Source organism: Cydia splendana, chromosome 24 (assembly GCF_910591565.1).
Source record: "Cydia splendana chromosome 24, ilCydSple1.2, whole genome shotgun sequence".
Taxonomy (NCBI): Eukaryota; Metazoa; Arthropoda; class Insecta; order Lepidoptera; family Tortricidae; genus Cydia; species Cydia splendana.
In genome coordinates this window covers 8952336-8976628 of record NC_085983.1, presented here as the reverse complement: position 1 = coordinate 8976628, position 24293 = coordinate 8952336, and the positions used below count along the sequence as shown (strand labels likewise).

Genomic DNA, 24293 nt, shown 5'->3' with positions numbered 1-24293 from the left:
TTAGTGTATATAGTTTATTTCGCCTTGTGGGGCTTGGTCGACTTGGCTCGTTCTTTGGCCTTCTGCCGCTTCAGCAGGTGCGTCTGGATGTGGCGGATGAGGTGCTCTCGACTCTGCAACAACCATATTTTATACATATTTAGGTATTTAAATTCTTCTTCTTCTTTAGCGGCGCTGTGCACTTTTTGTGATGGGGAAAAAATGTTAAACTCGCAACAGGTGTCACGTGACCGTAAGATTCGTAAGACGGACACGTGACCTGGTCGAAAAACTGTTACAATGTCATTCGAGTTTTACTTTATTGATTAAATCCGTAATCCGTAACTTCCTCAAAGGTATAAGTTCGCATTTGTACTTCTTACTAATTGTATGTTATTTTAATTTTTTTAATGTCTTTTTGTACAATAAAGTGTTTACTACTACTACTATACATTGTATAAGGTATCGTGCACTCACAGTGTAGACGCGGCCGCAGTAGTCGCAGATCCTGTCGGTGGAGCGGAGCCGCTGTTTCTTGTGAATGTTGCGGTGCTGTTTCATCTCTGCTTCTACGGCAAACTCCTGTTACAAAACGTACTATTGGATCTTTGGACATTTTCAGAAAAAAAAAATATTTAATATATTAATGTATTTTTACAAGCTTTTTATTAACTTGTAATGTACCTATGTACAGTACCGTCTTTACCATAAGGGCAATGGGGGCCCTGGGCACGGGCCTCAGGGGGCCCCGAAGGACAGACAGTAACAGTATATTTGATTACCCATAATAAATAGAAGATCATAGTAGAAAAATGTTAGTTTAATTCGCTTTCTTTACTTTCCAAAAGGGCCCCAAATTCTTATGTGCCCAAGGGCCCCAGCATAGTTTAAGACGACCCTGCCTATGTATCTAGGTAGGGTAGGGTAACTGGCCACCCTAAACTAAAAATGAATTCTATTCACCTATAAACAGAATTAATTTTTAGTATAAGGTGGCTAGTTATTGAACGCTGGCCAGTTATTGAAACCTTATACTAAAATAAATTCTGTTTATAGGTGAATAGAATTCATTTTTAGTTTAGGGTGGCCATTTACTGGCGAATTACTCTATGTGTGTAACTGTTTGTACGGGTCAAATGTTCCAAGTTAAATTTGACCCCCTTCCCGGCTTCCAATGAAGCTGAAAATTTGCATACAAATTTAAGTCGGAACAATGCAATATTATGGTACCATCGAGCTGATCTGATGATGGAGACAGGAGGTGGCCATGGGAACTCTGAGAAAAAATAACGAAACCTAATTGTGTTTGGCGTTGTTAGAATTGTCTCGATGAGTATTAGTTGCCTGTGGAAAGAAAAGTACAGCCAGCGTTAAAAGCTAGGACCAAAAATGAAATGTTTGCTAAAAACTTATTAATTATAGTTGGTCAAGCTGGATATGTCAGTAGCAATGTAAAGCAAACTAAAGTATGGTATCCCTAGGAAACTAACAAAAAGCAGCAATGTACATCGAACAACGGTGAAATGTAAACAAAACAGTTCCACAGATAAGATATAAATAACACGCGATTTTCGAACAATTCAAACGTAGTGTTGTTAACTTTTCAAATTTGCCGCCTTTTTCTACTGACAAGATTTGCTTGACCTAGGCCCACTTGCACCGTTCCACTAACCCGGGGTTAACCGGTTGAACCTGAAGTTGCACTGGTTACCAGTACAATTTGACACTAGGTTAACGGTTTAACCGCTTAACCCCGGGTTAGTGGGATGGTGCAAGTGGGACCTAGTATGCGAACCTTGGGGCAGTCTGGGCAGTGGAAGGTCTGCTTGGGGTGGTCGCTGAACTGCACGTGCATGCGCAGGTGCGTCGCCGTCGCGAACTTCATGCCGCAGTGGTTGCAGGTTATCCTGGAACATTTGCAATTTTACTAATACCGTCTTAGTTGGTATTCTACCTGTTCAATATGCGTTGCGTCTCACTCTCTCATTAATGTGAGACGCAATACACACATATATGCATAGTTCGCCTTTGTACTAATGATGTGACTCTAATGCGAGAATGTGTGATGTGTGACTCTAAAGAGAGAGAAAGACTCTAAATAACAACAGCAATTTTTATTATTCTAGAGTTTAATGGGGGTTATTAGTATTGTACTAACATGGTAGTGTTCCGGTGCGCGTTGTAGGCGTGCCACGCCTTGAACTGCAGCCCGCACGGCGCGTGATAGTATAGTGGCGTACTAACTTGGTAGTGTTCCGGTGCGCGGTGCTGTAGAGGTGGTGCGCGTTGTAGGCGTGCCACGCCTTGAACTGCAGCCCGCAGGGCGCGTGAGAGTATAGTGGCGTACTAACTTGGTAGTGTTCCGGTGCGCGGTGCTGTAGAGGTGGTGCGCGTTGTAGGCGTGCCACGCCTTGAACTGCAGCCCGCACGGCGCGTGATAGTATAGTGGCGTACTAACTTGGTAGTGTTCCGGTGCGCGGTGCTGTAGAGGTGGTGCGCGTTGTAGGCGTGCCACGCCTTGAACTGCAGCCCGCAGGGCGCGTGAGAGTATAGTGGCGTACTAACTTGGTAGTGTTCCGGTGCGCGGTGCTGTAGAGGTGGTGCGCGTTGTAGGCGTGCCACGCCTTGAACTGCAGCCCGCACGGCGCGTGAGAGTATAGTGGCGTACTAACTTGGTAGTGTTCCGGTGCGCGGTGCTGTAGAGGTGGTGCGCGTTGTAGGCGTGCCACGCCTTGAACTGCAGCCCGCACGGCGCGTGAGAGTATAGTGGCGTACTAACTTGGTAGTGTTCCGGTGCGCGGTGCTGTAGAGGTGGTGCGCGTTGTAGGCATGCCACGCCTTGAACTGCAGCCCGCACGGCGCGTGAGAGTATAGTGGCGTACTAACTTGGTAGTGTTCCGGTGCGCGGTGCTGTAGAGGTGGTGCGCGTTGTAGGCGTGCCACGCCTTGAACTGCAGCCCGCACGCCGCGTGAGAGTATAGTGGCGTACTAACTTGGTAGTGTTCCGGTGCGCGGTGCTGTAGAGGTGGTGCGCGTTGTAGGCGTGCCACGCCTTGAACTGCAGCCCGCACGGCGCGTGAGAGTATAGTGGCGTACTAACTTGGTAGTGTTCCGGTGCGCGGTGCTGTAGAGGTGGTGCGCGTTGTAGGCGTGCCACGCCTTGAACTGCAGCCCGCACGGCGCGTGAGAGTATAGTGGCGTACTAACTTGGTAGTGTTCCGGTGCGCGGTGCTGTAGAGGTGGTGCGCGTTGTAGGCGTGCCACGCCTTGTACTGCAGCCCGCACGGCGCGTGAGAGTATAGTGGCGTACTAACTTGGTAGTGTTCCGGTGCGCGGTGCTGTAGAGGTGGTGCGCGTTGTAGGCGTGCCACGCCTTGAACTGCAGCCCGCACGGCGCGTGAGAGTATAGTGGCGTACTAACTTGGTAGTGTTCCGGTGCGCGGTGCTGTAGAGGTGGTGCGCGTTGTAGGCGTGCCACGCCTTGAACTGCAGCCCGCACGGCGCGTGAGAGTATAGTGGCGTACTAACTTGGTAGTGTTCCGGTGCGCGGTGCTGTAGAGGTGGTGCGCGTTGTAGGCGTGCCACGCCTTGAACTGCAGCCCGCACGGCGCGTGAGAGTATAGTGGCGTACTAACTTGGTAGTGTTCCGGTGCGCGGTGCTGTAGAGGTGGTGCGCGTTGTAGGCGTGCCACGCCTTGAACTGCAGCCCGCACGGCGCGTGAGAGTATAGTGGCGTACTAACTTGGTAGTGTTCCGGTGCGCGGTGCTGTAGAGGTGGTGCGCGTTGTAGGCGTGCCACGCCTTGAACTGCAGCCCGCACGCCGCGTGAGAGTATAGTGGCGTACTAACTTGGTAGTGTTCCGGTGCGCGGTGCTGTAGAGGTGGTGCGCGTTGTAGGCGTGCCACGCCTTGAACTGCAGCCCGCACGGCGCGTGAGAGTATAGTGGCGTACTAACTTGGTAGTGTTCCGGTGCGCGGTGCTGTAGAGGTGGTGCGCGTTGTAGGCGTGCCACGCCTTGAACTGCAGCCCGCACGGCGCGTGAGAGTATAGTGGCGTACTAACTTGGTAGTGTTCCGGTGCGCGGTGCTGTAGAGGTGGTGCGCGTTGTAGGCGTGCCACGCCTTGTACTGCAGCCCGCACGGCGCGTGAGAGTATAGTGGCGTACTAACTTGGTAGTGTTCCGGTGCGCGGTGCTGTAGAGGTGGTGCGCGTTGTAGGCGTGCCACGCCTTGAACTGCAGCCCGCACGGCGCGTGATAGTATAGTGGCGTACTAACTTGGTAGTGTTCCGGTGCGCGGTGCTGTAGAGGTGGTGCGCGTTGTAGGCGTGCCACGCCTTGAACTGCAGCCCGCACGGCGCGTGAGAGTATAGTGGCGTACTAACTTGGTAGTGTTCCGGTGCGCGGTGCTGTAGAGGTGGTGCGCGTTGTAGGCGTGCCACGCCTTGAACTGCAGCCCGCACGCCGCGCACGCCGCGCGCGCCGCCGCCGCGCCGTGCACGCGCATGTGCGTCGCGAACTTAGTGCCGTCCGTGAACGTGATGGAGCAGTGCACGCAGCGGTACAGCCGCTTGTTGTGGAGCACGCTAACGGCACAGAATACATAATTTATTTTCACCACACCAGCTCGGACGGAAGGCTTACTTTACACTTCAAAAACGGATAGCATAGTTGCACTTTGCTATCAGTAATTCACATGTTAGGCAAAGTAATCAAATGCAAATTTTGAGTTGTTTTCCTATGTTTGCTGGTAGAATTGACTTTTAAATGATGATTTTGGATGATAATTATTTAATAACGTTCATTTTAATTTGATTTGGTTTGATTTTGTTTGATATTTTACATTTAATATTTGTTTCGGGTTGGTGTGGTGAAAAATTTTGCGTTTTCTCTCGGGGGCAAATTTTGTTTAACCCTCGTGCTTTGAAACCCTCGCAACGCTCAAGATTCCATTTTTCGAACGACTAGCTACGCTCGTGGTTCAATTTTGGAATCTTTCGCTTGCTTGGGTATCAATATTAGCACGAGCGGCTAAACAACAACTTTGCCCCCTTGTAATAGTACATTACTACAGAGGCCGGGACGAAAGGGGTTGCCGGCCGAAGACATATAGACGGCCGAGCGAAGCGAGGACGGATAGGTCTGAGCGCGGGCAACCCCATTTCCCGCCGAGGTATGTATAGTGCTTTTCTCAAACATGCAATGAAATAAATAAAATAAAAAATCCACGAAACCCAAGTTTTATTTATAGAAAAAACTAAAAATAAACTACACCCAAAATATAACCAACACGTACCTATATCATTATCACGCGTATGTTTTACACGAGTCGTGTATTTTTACGGCTGCTATTTAACTGATCACCAGATTTAGTAAAATTTAATACCAAAAAAATCTATTTTACCACCCTAAAATCATGAATGATCACCAAAATTATAACACCATTTTAATGTGAAATGATTACCAATTTTATTACATTTTACTATCCTTTTAAAGGAAATGACACCAAACTAATCATTATTAACCCAAAAATAGTCAATGATTACCAAATTTCAAACCCCATTTTAATGTGAAATGATAACCAAATTTTTACATCTTGCTATCCTATTAAAGAAAATGACACCAAAATAATCATTGTAAACCCAAAAATAGTAAATGACCACCAAAATTTGAACTCCATTTTAATGTAAAATGATAACCAAATTTTTAAATCTTGCTATCCTATTAAAGCAAATGGCTCCAAAATAATCATTGTAAACGCAAAAATAGTAAATGATCACAAAAATTGTAACCACATTTTAATTAAAAATGTGCAAACATTTAATATATCGTTATCCTATTAAATTAAGTAATCCACTTCGTCATCTTTTTCTAGTAGCATTTTATTTCTGTAACAGTCGCAGTTCTAACCTAACCTAACCCACTTTTCTAGTAGCATTTTGTTTCTGTAAGGGTCGCAGTTCAAACCTAACCTAACCCACTTTTCTAGTAGCATTTCTTTTCTGCAAGGGTCGCAGTTCAAACCTAACCTAACCCACTTTTCTAGTAGCATTTCGTTTCTGTATGGGTCGCAGTTCAAACCTAACCTAACCCACTTTTCTAGTAGTATTTCTTTTCTGTAAGGGTCGCAGTTCAAACCTAACCTAACCCACTTTTCTAGTAGCGTTTCGTATCTGTATGGGTAGCAGTTGAAACTTAACCTAACCTACTTTTCTAGTACCTTTCGTTTCTGTAAGGGTCGCAGTGCTAACCTAAGCTAACCCACTTAACTGATAGCAGTTTAACTTACTTTTCTAGTAGCATAACGAAATGCTACTAGAAAAGTAGATTAGGTTAGGTAGGTATGCGATGCGGGCTACGGGGGGTTGAGCGGGAGGGGCTAGTAATTTTGGCATCAGTTTACTTTATTTGGTAATATGTATACATTTTTTGGTAATCATAGAGGTTTATTTAGGTGAAAATATCGCATTCATTTGGTCTTCAAGATTTGGTGATCATTAATGATTTTTGGTGATCATTCAATATATTTGGTATTTGAATACAATTTGAAGTGCAGTCGTAATTAAAGTGGTGGTACTTTTGTATTTTTAGGCCTTATTTTTTTGGTGTTCAGTATTTTTTTTTGGTAAGCATGATTTTTTTATTTAGGGTACCAAAGTATTTTTTGGTGGTCATTATATTTGTAGCCTATTATTACCTTTTTTTGTAGGGATCGCAGTTCTAACCTAACCTAACCTACTTTTCTAGCAGCAGTTTGTTTTCCGTAGGGGTCGCAGTTCTAACCTAACCTACTTTTCTAGCAGCAGATTGTTTTTTGTAGGCGTCGCAGTTCTAACCTAACCTACTTTTCTGGCAGCAGTTTGTTTTCTGTAGGGGTCGCAGTTCTAACCTAACCTAACCTACTTTTCTGGCAGCAGTTTGTTTTCTGTAGAGGTCGCAGTTCTAACCTAACCTACTTTTCTGGCAACAGCTTGTTTTGTATAGGGGCAGCAGTTATAACCTATTTAGTATATCATACGCTATTATATTTTATAATCATTATACTAAAAGATAGTATATACTATGATCGATATACGTTATGTATGTTATACAAACTGAATTTATAGTATTTGAGTGTTATATAAAAAATCATTATACAAAATGAGTATTATGTTAAATGACCGTTATTCCTAATAAAAATATTGATTTTGATGTTATAGCAAACGTTCATTATATCTTGTGAACTTTATTAATATGAAATTATATATTAAGTAGTTATATCTCGTGGGACGCACCCTATTTTTACTACCCGTATATTTTCATGTATCTTTGATTTTTTCGCCTTGTATCCGTCTGACTGTCGTTTTCATCACGTAAGTTTACATAGTCTTTCATGTTGATATCATGTTTCACATACATCGTTGCTTTATGCATGGAGTAAATAAGTATAATTTCCACAGTGTTGACGAATTTGTAGTTACATTCATTTAAAATATGCCACAAAACTGTTTCTAATAAATTGTAAGCCATTTTTCTTAGTTTCTCAAATAATAAAATTGCCATAAGCAACCATATACATACTTCGTCTTTGACTTGGCGGCAGAGGCAGCAAGTTATTAAAATCAATTCTACTTACGCTGCCAATTCCAACACCTACGATTACAATTAATATTAATTTCATTATTTCGTCGGAACTCATATTAAAGTAAAAAAATCAACAACGCACCATAAATCCAATAAAACAGAATGAATATTTTTCAACTTTACCTCCATAACAATTTAAAAAATATAACTACGTGTGTTTGAGTAGACCTTTTTACCGCTAACGTTTAGATGAAATATTTTAAATGTTTTTATTTGTATAGTTAAATTTATAATTTAAAATTATAAAGTTATAGAATGTATTATTTATTAAGTTCATGTTGATTTTATACAAATAAAACTGCAAATTATAGCAAACATTGTTTTTTGTTATTTTTTTATAGGCGTAGTGGCAGTGTCATTACGAACCATAAAGCAAATACTGCCTCTAGTTTTTTTTAATGGATGAATGCCACGATGTTGTGTCACAAATATCTGTGAAATGAAAATTAAAAAAGAGGACTTTGCCGGCCTAGGCCTGCAAGATGTGTATGAAATTCCATTAACGACCTTTTGTCCTAGCCGCACCTGAAACGTCATACTTCGCAGCCTATTATAAGGAACATAACATCAATATTTCATTGCATGTTTGAGAAAAACAAATAACTATTATTTATTTAAAATTTAAGTCAGGCACCAAGGCCCATATTACAAATACCTTACAGACTAACATACATATGTATTTTATAAACTTAAAAACTAAGCACTATTTATGCGACAAAATGGCGTGGCTCCGTTGAATCGTCTGTTCTTGTGTTAGGTTCGGCAGTTTGCCCCGAAACCTCCGAAACACGACACCCTTCGGCCAGAAGTCGACGCACTCGATGGTCCCCTGCAGCGGTCGCGGCATTAATACTACTACCGTACAGAAAGGACACTTCCTACAGAACCGAAGTTTGACAGCGGTTCAGGGACGAACCATGCTGTCTCTTTCTAATGTATGGCCCTAGTCCCTTTCGGGTAGTCAAAAGTCAAATGATTATCTTATCTGTGGTGCCGCACACTAACGGTTAAATACAGGGTGGCTAATAAATAACTACATTCCCGTTGCCAGGGAGGTTTTGGGATTATACTGAGCAACTTTTACTATGGGACCAACCCCGAAATCGCGAAATAAAATTACCCTCCCATAGAAAATGAACCAATCAAAAAGTATGAAACAGCCAAATTTTTTTTTTCGCGATTTCGGGGTTGGTCCCATAGTAAAAGTTGCTCAGTATAATCCCAAAACCTCCCTGGCAACGGGAATGAAGTTATTTTTTTGCCTCCCGGTATAAATACGATTTTAATTGTTGACTGGTAGAGAATACCTGGAGTCCGCCATTCGTACTTTCATGTATAAGTAGATAAATATTATAGGACAATTTTACACAGATCGACCTAGTCCCACAGCAGCTCAATAAGGCTTGTGTTGTGGGTACTAGACAACGATATATATGTATATAATAGACACATATATATAAATACTTATATACATAGAAAACATCCATAACACACAAATAAATGCCCTTGCCAGGATTCGAACCCGGGACCTCCTGCTTCGTAGGCAGGGTCACTACCGACTAGGCTAGGAGGCCATTAAAATTTTGAAATAAATGTTACAACTTTTCAAGATGACGCGAAAGGGCCCGAGGCCATGAACCCTATTTCGGGCATGTCGACGTTGGTAAAATAAAAATATTAATCGCTTAAAAAATATAGCACTACGAGTATATATTGTGTGACAAAAATATTGGAGATCCGTTTAAGATATTCGGTTTTCGTGTTCCGATCAGGACAAAGCAGAGGAAAAAAAATACCATCAGGCGGGCTGTAAGCTTGTTTGCCACCGACGTAGTATAAAAAAGTCTGATTCCCTGGATGTATGCCTATGTCCAGTATTGTCCAGCAGTGAGCGACAGGAGGCTAAAATAACGATGATGTATACTTGGTCAAGCAATTCTTGTCAGTAGCAAAAGGCGGCAAATTTGAAAATCGCGGGTTAGCACTGTTTTCGAATAATTTCAAAATCCGAGTCATCTGTGTTTTCTCTGTGGAATGTGAATCGTGAATGACAGCCATCTTGTTTGTTTACAATCTGAATCGTTGCTATTTCAAGAGAAATTTCTGCTGTCAGCATTAAATAATAAGAATAAGAAACCATTTATTGCAACACAATAAGCATACAGGTTACAAAATATAATAATTAAAAATTAAATTTGTGCGGCAAAAGGAACGGGCTCAGCATACGCTGCGTCAGTCATTTCGTTACAAATTGCCTGCGCAGCGCTGATTTTCAGTCCGTCCCCTTCACTGAACCACATTAACATTTATGCGGGTTAAAATACCAATATATTAAATAAGATTGTGCATGAACTTAAGCAAAGTCAAGGTGCCTACAATGTACAATCATGCTCGATGATCGTAAATATTTATAAAATTTGAGGTTATGATAATTACATTTTTTGGTTCGATGTACATTGCTGCTTTTCTTAGCGCAATATTGCTCTTTGAGTGTTGCCCTACTTTGCTGTACATTGCTACTGACATACTTTGCTTGCCAGACTATATGTAATATGGTAAACTCACGCCATGTGGCGGGTGAGGCTGGGCCGCGTGGCGAGCACCACGCCGCAGTCCGCGCACGTGAACCGCTTGTGGTGCAGCCGCTTGTGCTTCCTGAACTTCTGTGGGGAGCTGCAACATTACAATAGTTACTATCTGAGACCGAGCTTTGCTCGGAAAACATATAAAAACTCAAAAATGCGCATTTTCCCAGAGATACGACAAAGCTAGATCGATTTTTTCATTTTTTTTTGTTTTTATTTATCGCCCACGAAAACCCCCACATACATAGCAAATTTCATCGAAATCGTTAGAGCCGTTTCCGAGATCCCCGAAATATATAAATAAACAAGAAATGCTCGTTTAAAGGTATAAAATTTTCGACGAAGTGACGTAATATGCTTATTATAGCGCAGGGTATCGTAATGGAGCACCAGATGTACTATAATAGTACATTACGATACAAGTGCGAAAAGGGAGTGTTTTAAATCGACACGAGTTGCGAATTACCTTTTCGCACGTGTGTTGTATTGTACAACGTTTTACTACCCTTTAAATTTTCGACGCAGTGACGAAATGTGCTCATAATAGCACAGGGTGTCGTAATGGAGCACCAGATGTACTGTAAAGCAAGTAAACTCACTCGGTGGTGTAGTGGCACTCGGCGCAGCGGAGACAGCGGTCGCCGTGCTGCTTCTTGTAGTGGTGGAGCGTGTCGTCGTAGGTCGGGTAGCGCGCGTCGCACTTCACGCACGCGTACCTGCGACACGGTACAGGCACACTGTCAAAAGTAACGGTGGACCGACGCCTTTCATGTTGACACCGCACAAGGGTTGTCACAGGCTTTTACACAACTGCCCAAACTTAAATAAGACACGCTAGGCATGTAAGTAGTACCGAGCTACTAACAATGGCGATGTATGCAGCTCGGGTGCGCGTATAACTAGATTTAGTAACCCGACCCAATCGGGGGAAGGCCAAGCCGAAAGAATGAATGTTATAATGAATCAATTTGTTTAACTTCTACGACAGTGTCAAGTTGTGTATCTATACTCAAAACTGGAATTCAAATCCAAAAAAAACTACGACAGATACGTCACTGTCAAAAGTGTCAAAGTCACTTAGGTCACTGTCAAGTCATCATCATCATCATCATCATATCAGCCAGAGGACGTCCACTGCTGGACATAGGCCTCCCCCAAAGAGTGCCACAATGACCGGTCTTGTAAACCATTAAACTGTCAAGTAAACCATTAAAATTACCATAACGGACAGACGGACGGACAGCGAAGTCTTAGTAATAGGGTCCCGTTTTTACCCTTTGAGTACGAGTGTCCCGGGCGACCGTAACCATGGCAACGAGTAACAAGAGAATGTTGTATCACCTGGTGAGGTGCCGGAACATGTGTGCCGCGAGGCTGCCGGGCGGGTGCAGCACGGCCAGGCACACGTCGCACGTCAGTGTCCCGGGCGACCGTAACCATGGCAACGAGTAACAAGAGAGTGTTGTATCACCTGGTGAGGTGCCGGAACATGTGTGCCGCGAGGCTGCCGGGCGGGTGCAGCACGGCCAGGCACACGTCGCACGTCAGTGTCCCGGGCGACCGTAACCATGGCAACGAGTAACAAGAGAGTGTTGTATCACCTGGTGAGGTGCCGGAACATGTGTGCCGCGAGGCTGCCGGGCGGGTGCAGCACGGCCAGGCACACGTCGCACGTCAGTGTCCCGGGCGACCGTAACCATGGCAACGAGTAACAAGAGAGTGTTGTATCACCTGGTGAGGTGCCGGAACATGTGGGCCGCGAGGCTGCCGGGCGGGTGCAGCACGGCCAGGCACACGTCGCACGTCAGTGTCCCGGGCGACCGTAACCATGGCAACGAGTAACAAGAGAGTGTTGTATCACCTGGTGAGGTGCCGGAACATGTGTGCCGCGAGGCTGCCGGGCGGGTGCAGCACGGCCAGGCACACGTCGCACGTCAGTGTCCCGGGCGACCGTAACCATGGCAACGAGTAACAAGAGAGTGTTGTATCACCTGGTGAGGTGCCGGAACATGTGTGCCGCGAGGCTGCCGGGCGGGTGCAGCACGGCCAGGCACACGTCGCACGTCAGTGTCCCGGGCGACCGTAACCATGGCAACGAGTAACAAGAGAGTGTTGTATCACCTGGTGAGGTGCCGGAACATGTGTGCCGCGAGGCTGCCGGGCGGGTGCAGCACGGCCAGGCACACGTCGCACGTCAGTGTCCCGGGCGACCGTAACCATGGCAACGAGTAACAAGAGAGTGTTGTATCACCTGGTGAGGTGCCGGAACATGTGGGCCGCGAGGCTGCCGGGCGGGTGCAGCACGGCCAGGCACACGTCGCACGTCAGTGTCCCGGGCGACCGTAACCATGGCAACGAGTAACAAGAGAGTGTTGTATCACCTGGTGAGGTGCCGGAACATGTGTGCCGCGAGGCTGCCGGGCGGGTGCAGCACGGCCAGGCACACGTCGCACGTCAGTGTCCCGGGCGACCGTAACCATGGCAACGAGTAACAAGAGAGTGTTGTATCACCTGGTGAGGTGCCGGAACATGTGGGCCGCGAGGCTGCCGGGCGGGTGCAGCACGGCCAGGCACACGTCGCACGTCAGTGTCCCGGGCGACCGTAACCATGGCAACGAGTAACAAGAGAGTGTTGTATCACCTGGTGAGGTGCCGGAACATGTGGGCCGCGAGGCTGCCGGGCGGGTGCAGCACGGCCAGGCACACGTCGCACGTCAGTGTCCCGGGCGACCGTAACCATGGCAACGAGTAACAAGAGAGTGTTGTATCACCTGGTGAGGTGCCGGAACATGTGGGCCGCGAGGCTGCCGGGCGGGTGCAGCACGGCCAGGCACACGTCGCACGTCAGTGTCCCGGGCGACCGTAACCATGGCAACGAGTAACAAGAGAGTGTTGTATCACCTGGTGAGGTGCCGGAACATGTGGGCCGCGAGGCTGCCGGGCGGGTGCAGCACGGCCAGGCACACGTCGCACGTCAGTGTCCCGGGCGACCGTAACCATGGCAACGAGTAACAAGAGAGTGTTGTATCACCTGGTGAGGTGCCGGAACATGTGTGCCGCGAGGCTGCCGGGCGGGTGCAGCACGGCCAGGCACACGTCGCACGTCAGTGTCCCGGGCGACCGTAACCATGGCAACGAGTAACAAGAGAGTGTTGTATCACCTGGTGAGGTGCCGGAACATGTGTGCCGCGAGGCTGCCGGGCGGGTGCAGCACGGCCAGGCACACGTCGCACGTCAGTGTCCCGGGCGACCGTAACCATGGCAACGAGTAACAAGAGAGTGTTGTATCACCTGGTGAGGTGCCGGAACATGTGGGCCGCGAGGCTGCCGGGCGGGTGCAGCACGGCCAGGCACACGTCGCACGTCAGTGTCCCGGGCGACCGTAACCATGGCAACGAGTAACAAGAGAGTGTTGTATCACCTGGTGAGGTGCCGGAACATGTGTGCCGCGAGGCTGCCGGGCGGGTGCAGCACGGCCAGGCACACGTCGCACGTCAGTGTCCCGGGCGACCGTAACCATGGCAACGAGTAACAAGAGAGTGTTGTATCACCTGGTGAGGTGCCGGAACATGTGTGCCGCGAGGCTGCCGGGCGGGTGCAGCACGGCCAGGCACACGTCGCACGTCAGTGTCCCGGGCGACCGTAACCATGGCAACGAGTAACAAGAGAGTGTTGTATCACCTGGTGAGGTGCCGGAACATGTGGGCCGCGAGGCTGCCGGGCGGGTGCAGCACGGCCAGGCACACGTCGCACGTCAGTGTCCCGGGCGATGGTAACCATGGCAACGAGTAACAAGCGAATGTTGTATCACCTGGTGAGGTGCCGGAACATGTGGGCCGCGAGGCTGCCGGGCGGGTGCAGCACGGCCAGGCACACGTCGCACGTCAGTGTCCCGGGCGATGGTAACCATGGCAACGAGTAACAAGCGAATGTTGTATCACCTGGTGAGGTGCCGGAACATGTGGGCCGCGAGGCTGCCGGGCGGGTGCAGCACGGCCAGGCACACGTCGCACGTCAGTGTCCCGGGCGACCGTAACCATGGCAACGAGTAACAAGAGAGTGTTGTATCACCTGGTGAGGTGCCGGAACATGTGTGCCGCGAGGCTGCCGGGCGGGTGCAGCACGGCCAGGCACACGTCGCACTTCAGTGTCCCGGGCGACCGTAACCATGGCAACGAGTAACAAGAGAGTGTTGTATCACCTGGTGAGGTGCCGGAACATGTGTGCCGCGAGGCTGCCGGGCGGGTGCAGCACGGCCAGGCACACGTCGCACGTCAGTGTCCCGGGCGACCGTAACCATGGCAACGAGTAACAAGAGAGTGTTGTATCACCTGGTGAGGTGCCGGAACATGTGGGCCGCGAGGCTGCCGGGCGGGTGCAGAACGGCCAGGCACACGTCGCACGTCAGTGTCCCGGGCGACCGTAACCATGGCAACGAGTAACAAGAGAGTGTTGTTTCACCTGGTGAGGTGCCGGAACATGTGGGCCGCGAGGCTGCCGGGCGGGTGCAGCACGGCCAGGCACACGTCGCACGTCAGTGTCCCGGGCGACCGTAACCATGGCAACGAGTAACAAGAGAGTGTTGTATAACCTGGTGAGGTGCCGGAACATGTGTGCCGCGAGGCTGCCGGGCGGGTGCAGCACGGCCAGGCACACGTCGCACGTCAGTGTCCCGGGCGACCGTAACCATGGCAACGAGTAACAAGAGAGTGTTGTATCACCTGGTGAGGTGCCGGAACATGTGTGCCGCGAGGCTGCCGGGCGGGTGCAGCACGGCCAGGCACACGTCGCACGTCAGTGTCCCGGGCGACCGTAACCATGGCAACGAGTAACAAGAGAGTGTTGTATCACCTGGTGAGGTGCCGGAACATGTGTGCCGCGAGGCTGCCGGGCGGGTGCAGCACGGCCAGGCACACGTCGCACGTCAGTGTCCCGGGCGACCGTAACCATGGCAACGAGTAACAAGAGAGTGTTGTATAACCTGGTGAGGTGCCGGAACATGTGTGCCGCGAGGCTGCCGGGCGGGTGCAGCACGGCCAGGCACACGTCGCACGTCAGTGTCCCGGGCGACCGTAACCATGGCAACGAGTAACAAGAGAGTGTTGTATCACCTGGTGAGGTGCCGGAACATGTGTGCCGCGAGGCTGCCGGGCGGGTGCAGCACGGCCAGGCACACGTCGCACGTCAGTGTCCCGGGCGACCGTAACCATGGCAACGAGTAACAAGAGAGTGTTGTATCACCTGGTGAGGTGCCGGAACATGTGTGCCGCGAGGCTGCCGGGCGGGTGCAGCACGGCCAGGCACACGTCGCACGTCAGTGTCCCGGGCGACCGTAACCATGGCAACGAGTAACAAGAGAGTGTTGTATCACCTGGTGAGGTGCCGGAACATGTGGGCCGCGAGGCTGCCGGGCGGGTGCAGCACGGCCAGGCACACGTCGCACGTCAGTGTCCCGGGCGACCGTAACCATGGCAACGAGTAACAAGAGAGTGTTGTATAACCTGGTGAGGTGCCGGAACATGTGTGCCGCGAGGCTGCCGGGCGGGTGCAGCACGGCCAGGCACACGTCGCACGTCAGTGTCCCGGGCGACCGTAACCATGGCAACGAGTAACAAGAGAGTGTTGTATCACCAGGTGAGGTGCCGGAACATGTGTGCCGCGAGGCTGCCGGGCGGGTGCAGCACGGCCAGGCACACGTCGCACGTCAGTGTCCCGGGCGACCGTAACCATGGCAACGAGTAACAAGAGAGTGTTGTATCACCTGGTGAGGTGCCGGAACATGTGGGCCGCGAGGCTGCCGGGCGGGTGCAGCACGGCCAGGCACACGTCGCACGTCACGCTGCCCACCTTCTGTAAACACACCAGTTGACTCCCATACAGTTGTGTGCAATATAAAAGCAGTGTGTAGAATATAATAGGAAAATTTAAATTAGGGGACAACTATAACTTTAGATCAGTTATATTGGATCTTTTTTTATAAATTCTTCCGCAATACTTGACATTGTTTCAAAATAAACTGTAACCTTTACTTAAATAATATTGGAAATTAAACACTTGTATCGAACAACTTTTTACTTTTTTACAGTACATATGGCCCTTTAAACTTTCGACATACGCACGGAAAGTGCTCTTTCCCGCACTAGTGCAGGAAAGTAACACCATAAGTACTGTAAACAAAATGTCATGAAAATCTGCTTTTATACCTCGCGGAAATTCTTATAAAAATGGAACAACCAACGAAAAAAATACAATTCTGTACTATAATTGTAATTTAGTATCTTACCTATTATTTCCAATCAATGCTTTACATTTAAACCCATTTCATCCGAAAAAAAAAACTTTTCTATAAGACGATCTTCGTCTCGTGTACCTACCTACTCGTAGTCCATCATTCGGACTTTGTTGTTGATTTTTGGCCGACTGGCCTAGCAGTAAGGGCCAGTCGGCCAAAAATCAACAACAAAGGCCACCAGCGCTTTTCTAAGTGCCACTTGCACCATTTCACTAACCCGGGGTTAGCCGGTTAAATTCGGAGTTGCCATGGTTACTAGTACAATTTGACTCTGAGTTAACGGTTTAACAGCTTAACCTCGGGTTAGTGGGATAGTGCAAGTGGCCCTAAGGGAAACTAGGAAAGTACACTACATATGGTTACTCACTGGGCCATGTTTCCTCTTCATATGGTCCTGTATATTCTCCTCGTAGTTGAAGCCGACGACGCAGCTTTCGCAGCGGTACGGGAGCTTCAGGTAGGCGGGGGACTGCGCCAGTTTCAAGCGCTCGAGCACCAGCTCCTCCTTGGTCAGCGTCACGGTCCGGACCGCTGGGTTCTTGTCTGGTGGTGCTGAAATTAATTAATACTGTGGGACTTTCTTTCACAAAAATTAGTAGCACCGCTAAACAAAATAAGAACTAAATATATTTTACAGTACATATGTTGCTACTTTACCGCCTTAGGGCGGGATTAAGGACAATACGTGCCTATGTCAAAAAATTTAAGGGCGTACAGGCCTATTCGGATTTCGAGATTATCACAAGATCTTGAGACGATTTAGAGATCAACTAGATCTACATTAGATATCGACTAGATGTGACTTGGATATCTAAGTCATAACTTGTCGAAATCGTTCAAGAGGACCTCCAGAATCGCGGAAACGTCAAAGTTGACATATCTATCTTACAAATATCTTTAAATTATCCGTATCGTAACTTGTTGAAGTCTAGTAGAAATCTAATTCATTTTCCGAATCGAGCCGCATATGTACTTACTGTAAAATGTTGTACAACACACGTGCGAAAAGGTAATTCCTTACTCCTGTCGATTTAAAACACTCCCTTCGGTTGTGTTTCAATTTATCGCCACTCGTTGCGAATTTCCTATTTTCGCACTTGTATCGTAATGTACTATTATACATCCACGTAAGGCCCACTGTACATAATTTTCCTATTTTTAGTTTAAACCATGTTGTACAGTAAATTGAAATTATTTTTTTGAAAATTTCTAATTATGAAACGGAGTGTACAGCGTAATGCACATTGGGCCTTACAAGGTAAAGAAAACTAGCCTGCTCCAGTAACATTGTACCTTTAGTTTCCTCTTGCTTTTTCACAGGTACTATTTCTATCTCAACCTTTTCTCTCTCACTCTCAACCGGCTCAGCCTTAATTTTCACCACTGGCAACGCAAGCTCCAAAGGGTCGACCTCTTTCTTCACAATTTTGTTTATCTGTGGTTGGGGTTGCCATTTCTCTGCCGTGTACTTTGCTGGTGGCAGGTAAATGTTCACTGTTTTCTTTTCTGTTAAATTGTACTTGTTTTTATTAAGTTTTTTATAGTTTTGAGGTGCTGTTGAAGTTACTTCCTAAAACAGAAAAAAAAATCATCATTATCATCACCATTATAAATAAATATTATAGGACATTCTTACACTGATTGACCAAATAAACCAGATAAATGTACCATTGAAGGGCGTCGCCTATCGATAGAAGGGGGGGGGGGGGAGACTCCGAGAGGAACACAATGTATTTTTTTTTAAGGGTTTTGTCACGCAGTGACGATGTCACCCGAACACATTGTATGTATCATTGTATGCATGAACCATCAGATGCAGACATCTTCCTGCCTTGCACAACTAAACTGTGAAATCAACTGTCACCCACACTATTCCTGTGCCTAGGGGCTGTCCATAAATTACGTCATCGATTTTTGACGATTTTTGACCCCCCCCCCCCTATAATCATCCAAAAATCATGCTTCAAATGACCCCATTTCCTCCTACTTCATGCTACCGTCATCCGATGTCCAGACCCCCCCCCTAATTTGAAATGACGTAATTTATGAATAGCCCCCTATACAACCCCCAGGAAAAGAGACTCCTATTTTAAATGCTGGTAATGCGCTTGCAACCCCTTTGGTGTTGTAGGTGTCCATCAGCGTAAAAGCATCGTCTATGTTGCCCATACGTTGCTCACCTCAGTCAATCTCTGGAAGCTGTTTACCACCTGCTGCCGGAAGGTTTCTATCATCTTCAAGACATTGTGGCACTCCAAACACACTACTTTCTTAGTAGGTTCAGCCTAAAATCAGGTATATAATAAATAAGTGTTAACTCTAAGGTGCAGTATATTGAGAAAAACAGAAAACTTGGAGTACCTAACGGTGCTCCCAAATGGGGTTGGCCGGTGGAAGTTTTTAGCAGATGGCGCCATCATAGCTTGCCCCGTCAATCCCTAGAATTGTGTCAAATTTTTGTTTTTTTAATACCCTGGATGCCAGCTCTTTAAGCCAAATCTCATATGATGGCGCCATCTAGGCAAACCTTTGACAGTTGCCAACCCCATTGGCTGTTATTAAATGTTGTACTTAAAATATTGTGTGACAGGGATAGCAGGATAGTCTTTTATTATATAGTGATAGTGTTGTATTATATTGACCCTGTCAAACAATGATATTTATAACATTCCTAAGCATTAAGTTTTCAATATTCCAAAAAAATAATTAATGCTATATTACTGATTTTTTTGGAATATTTTTAATAGGTTGCTTAGTTTTGCGTGGTCAAGTGAATAAATGAATTGATGGGTATTGTTAGAGTCTTATTGGATTACTATAAGACTACTATGTTATAATACTACAAAGTTATATATTATATTATATACATGAATAAGAAAAGGTCATCATGTGAGCACAAACATTACTAAGTAAAATGTCTTCATTTGTAAATAGAAAATCATTTTTCAGACATAACCTGATCTTTTATCATTCAAGTATATTGCCAATATAATCATGTTTGTATTGCTACAGCTCCTTAGAAAATGGTCAGGCAAAACTTACCACAGTTTTGTAGAAATTTTGCAAATATATTTCATGTTTACAAGTCGACAAGTTGATAAGAGGTACATTCGAATCCAAACAACATATACAGGCAAGCGTTTGTGACTGAATCGTCTGTGTTATATCTTGGTTGAGACCAAAATCTTTAAAATTTAACAGTAAAAAACGCGACATTGTGTTTATTTACGAAGAAATCACTAATTTTACAAATACATTTTCGTTCGCCAATGCATACAAAATGCATACAGCAAACGTTTTAATAAACAAATGTCAATTTTTTTTTTCGTCCATCTGGACAGGCTAAAGCTCTAAGCCATACTGCCTACAAATGTCAAATCGAATGCGTCAAATATATATAGATGGTCAAGCAAATCTTGTCAGTAGAAAAAGGCGCGAAATTCAAATTTTCTATGAGACGATATCCCTTTGCGCCTACATTTTTCAAATTTGCCGCCTTTTTCTACTGACAAGATTTGCTTGACCAAGTATATATACTTTTTTTCCGCTTTTTTTATAAAGTAGCTAACACACTATCGCACCGCACCAAGGTCATTGTGGGACGCACCCATAAGTAAGAGGAAGACAGCGATATCTCTTTCTCCCTCTTACTTATGGCTGCGTCCCACAATGACCTTGGTGCGGTGCGATAGTGTGTTAGCTACTTTAGGCTATTCCAGACATGGTCCAGACAGGATGATAAAATCAACCGATTTGATTAAGAAAAAATTGGCGTCAATCCAACAAGAAATTTAATCAGATTGGGTGAAAATTGACTCCGTCTGGCCTTAGTATTGGCCAAAAACTGTATTGAAGTAAATGTAGAGGACCCTTTAATAGTAATGCGCTGTTCTTTCAAAACTTGGCAAATCATGTTTCGCCAAGTGTGTAATTGGAACACAGATATTCAAAAAATCACTTCGAGCAACACCGGCTTCCGACACATCGGAAGGGAGGGGCCCAAGCGATATCTCACCGTACAAATCTTTCTGCCATTTTTCGCGGGGGGAAAGGTGCACACAGTCGCACTTCTCACACACTTACATACAAAATCCAATCTGTAATGACGACACAAATACATAGAAAATGACACACGTCAAAGACAAATCTTGCAAACCTCGATCTCTTTTTGTGTACGGACGAGTGACAAGTGTCACAACACGCACACTAACACATTTTCGTTGAAGTATGTTATTGTATTCTGAGAGATGAGAAGTCGGATTTGTCGCTCGACCGATCCGCAATTTGTACTGAGCGAGCAAAATCGATAAATCCAACAATTACATGAGACTAAAATATAATTATTGTGTTTGAATGTAATTAAACGTATGATATGTAAAAAAAAATATTACATGTGAAATGTAACACTTTCTTTTTGTAAATTTGATGTCCCCGACCTCTTTTTATAACAAAAAACCGAGCAAACAGGCATTTTTGTGCAGCAGTGTTCACGCGCGCGTCTGGACTCAGTCTAGTGAAAAATCCAAGTGCAACTAGTTTTATTACCCGCGCTAGATTAGATTGACGCGCTAATCTTGTACCTCGGCAGAGGGGAAATAGTGCGAATGCCGCCTCCCTTCCGTGTTGCTCGAAGAAAAATCATTGGTCTGCAGCGATGTGGAACGCATCCTTAAATAACTGTCAAAATTTCACCTACGTCGCGCTGTATTTTGTAAACTTTATTTATCCATGTTATTTATCACGTTTACCACTAATTGCTGTTTTATTTACACATTACGATATCTTGCTCAATTTACTACCAATCAATATCGGTGCTAATGCTATCAACTCAAATATAGATAGTATAAAGTTACGTTTCATTGTTTAGTATTTAAGCTATAGAAAATGTGTTCAAATCATCCATACAGGGTGTGCTGCTGCTAGGTGCGTCATTGTTGTGTGTCCAGGCAGCTATTTATAACATAAGCTGCTCCAATTTCTTCTACAACGTAAGTGCAAAGTACCTTAATTAACTGTGAAGGTTACATGGTGCTATTCAACTTATGTTTTTCTTATTAGATTTTTTTTCTTGCGCACAGCTTTGAGCTTATTAATTTTTTATTTTATGATGATACAATAGTTCTGTAAGTGTTTGGGGGTAACGAAAAACATAGCTAGGTAGTATGTTGACTTGATAGAACTTGTCAATAGTAATGCATGATTTATGGTTAGATTTAGATTTAGAAGATTTGTCCTGAATAAATAACATAATTATTACAAACAAACATTGCAACTTAAATAAAAGCTTGTAAATTTAATGCCTTTTTTTACAAATGCTTTAGTCAAAATGACAAAACACAATTAATAGTTTGTTGAGAACAATTAACAGGTAAAGGCAGATGTTGCTGTATCCTTGTGCCGCCCAATGTACATTAGGATGTACACTCAGATTCAATGGAATGTCAACCGTAATTAAAAATAATGTAGGTAGCATTTCATTTGTCTCAAAATTTTCAATCAAATGAAATTGAACCTAATTGAAAATACAACAAGTTTCCAACTTCCTTGGATATAATTTTGTATGGTGGGCGGCACGAGGGCATATAGCTCCATACATTATGCAGTCACTATGGTTATGAAATATTTAGGTACTGTACCCACGAAACCTGACCATACCGTAACCATTGCTATGCAGTGCCATCTTCTTCAGCAGTTCGGGAGCATGATGTCTTCCTAGACTTTACACATCTGTTGAATCAAATTTAATAATAATAATTAATAATTAATATGAATTAATAATTATAAGAGTTCAAAAAAAAAAAAAAAATAATTTTTTTGTTAATACTTTAATAGTGTTCTATTTAGCAATTTTAGCACCCCTAAAAACATTCCGCTTGACCAATTTCCACCTAACAGTTTAATAATAAATTTCAGAAAATGGAAACACTGCACAATACAGACACAGTCAATGATACCCAATGTGACAACATGAACAACGAAGTGTCCTCAACATCCAGCGATGACTGCAGCGCCGTCGCCACTGTCAAGCTTACCAAATACTACAAGAAAAACTACGAGTCGGCCATGTCCGACAATGAGACACAACACAGGCCCCGCATGCAAACCCGGAGTCACCACAAAAGCATGGGCAACATACACGACATCAGAGACAACGTCACCACGGTACAAAATAGCTTAAGCAACATAGACCTAAGTCTACACCGAGAAGAAATAAAGAAATTCGACTCGCTACAAATACCCATAGTCGGTTACGAAGTGATGGAGGAACGAGCTAGGTTCACAATCTACAAGTTGAAGGTAGAAGATGACAAGCGGGACCAGTCTTGGCTAGTATTTAGAAGATACACGGACTTTGTTAGGTTATATTCTAGAATTAAAGCGGAGCAGCCTAATATAATGCTTCCGTTGCCCGGCAAGCGATGGTTCAGAGACAATTTTGATTCTGCATTTCTGGAAGAGAGGGTGAGAGGCTTACAAGTATTCGTGAACGCTATATTAAGGAAGCTGCCAAATCATCCGATTGTCAGGGAGTTTTTCTGTCTGGATGAGCCTCCGCAGGTCTTCAGTTACCAGCCAGAGGTCCAAGCCGTGTACGGAGCCCTAGAGGACTCCATAATGACGCTGAAAATGCAGCTAAAGCAGAAGGACGCTACTATAATGCATTTGCAGAAGCGCACGGCGCAGTTAGAAGCGCAAGTTAAGAATTGTGCCAGTTGTAGTACAAATGTTAATAATAATAGTATGTAATTTTTAGTATTTAAAGTTTATTTAGTAGTAATTTTTAAAGTAGTACAGTCGGACCAAGCTAACTCTGCAGCGATAGCCGGGAACAAGCCAAAAAAAAATAACTCTAGTGCAATAATTAGACAACCACTTAAACAATATATTGGCAACGTTTCTTAGCTCTCACCGAGACATGATGAATAAATCACAAGTATCAGTACTTTTTAATACTTTTTGTTGTGGTCTCGTCACATACTGATTCTCAAAATCTGCTGTTTTTCTGTTGCTGCAGATTTAGCTTGGTCTAACTCTAACCCTGCACACTCTTTTCAGTTACAGGGTAGAAGTGTCACTGTAAGCGTCAAATATGAAAATATGACATTTATTATGGCACTTTACACTTTGATATGTTAAAGATGGTAGAGGGTTAAATTTTACAGTTTACAATATAGGCAGTAGCGATCATTTAAATTCCCGGTACTGAACCTGGCTATGGTTTCCCAAAAAAAAAAGTTTTAAGTCATAATATATTGTTTGCCCGCATTCTCGTTAGTCATATTACTCATAATTTATTTGGTTCAGAAACGCGTCACTTTTCAGGATTGCTATAAAACAAACATACCTAACCTATCTATAGGATAACCTTACGAAAATCCTGAAAAGTTAACGGTTTCAGTTTTATGACTAATGATAATATGACAAACAATACATTATGACTTAAAACTTTATGGGAAACAAAGGGACCCCGGTTGTAGCACTTGTACCAATGGTACCGGATTTTATTTATGCCCTACCCGCCCAGAGACCTATAAAAAAGTCTCCTGTTCCATTCTAATTTGAACTTTCTGTTGACTAAATCAAAGTTTCATTTTGCTTGGCAAGGTTTGACGTATGGTTAATTAGGAAATATTTAAACAGGGTTTTGATATACCGATAAATATAATATACTTATAAGGGTGGTATTCCTGTCCAATGTCATTGCGTCTCACTCTCTCATTAAGTAAAATGTGAGACGCAATACACGTATGATACAAGTGTATAATAAAAATAATAATAGAACATCTGCTTCTATACAATGATTTTGCAATTAAG

At 45.1% G+C, this 24293-nt stretch overlaps 2 protein-coding genes across 3 annotated transcripts; one reads left to right on the top strand and one right to left on the bottom strand.

The window, feature by feature from the left end:
• On the bottom strand, positions 1 to 19750 carry LOC134802386 (zinc finger protein 62-like). Of its 2 annotated transcripts, XM_063775024.1 has the most exons (10): positions 19521 to 19750; positions 18659 to 18763; positions 17772 to 18048; positions 16846 to 17030; positions 15948 to 16036; positions 10786 to 10902; positions 10167 to 10274; positions 1775 to 1886; positions 457 to 561; positions 1 to 113 (listed from the first exon to the last, which is right to left on the bottom strand). In XM_063775024.1, exons 1-10 carry the CDS (start codon positions 19692 to 19694, stop codon positions 15 to 17), a joined length of 1371 nt encoding a protein of 456 aa, XP_063631094.1. In that variant the 5' UTR covers positions 19695 to 19750; the 3' UTR covers positions 1 to 14. The 2 variants fall into 2 exon arrangements, with proteins under 2 accessions (XP_063631094.1, XP_063631095.1); XM_063775025.1 differs by lacking the exon at positions 10167 to 10274.
• Positions 19751 to 21117: 1367 nt separating this feature from the next.
• LOC134802216 (sorting nexin-16) lies at positions 21118 to 23244 on the top strand. Its single transcript, XM_063774807.1, has 2 exons — positions 21118 to 21466; positions 22392 to 23244. Exon 2 carries the CDS (start codon positions 22395 to 22397, stop codon positions 23223 to 23225), a length of 831 nt encoding a protein of 276 aa, XP_063630877.1. The 5' UTR covers positions 21118 to 21466; positions 22392 to 22394; the 3' UTR covers positions 23226 to 23244.
• The last annotated feature ends 1049 nt before the right edge of the window (positions 23245 to 24293 follow it).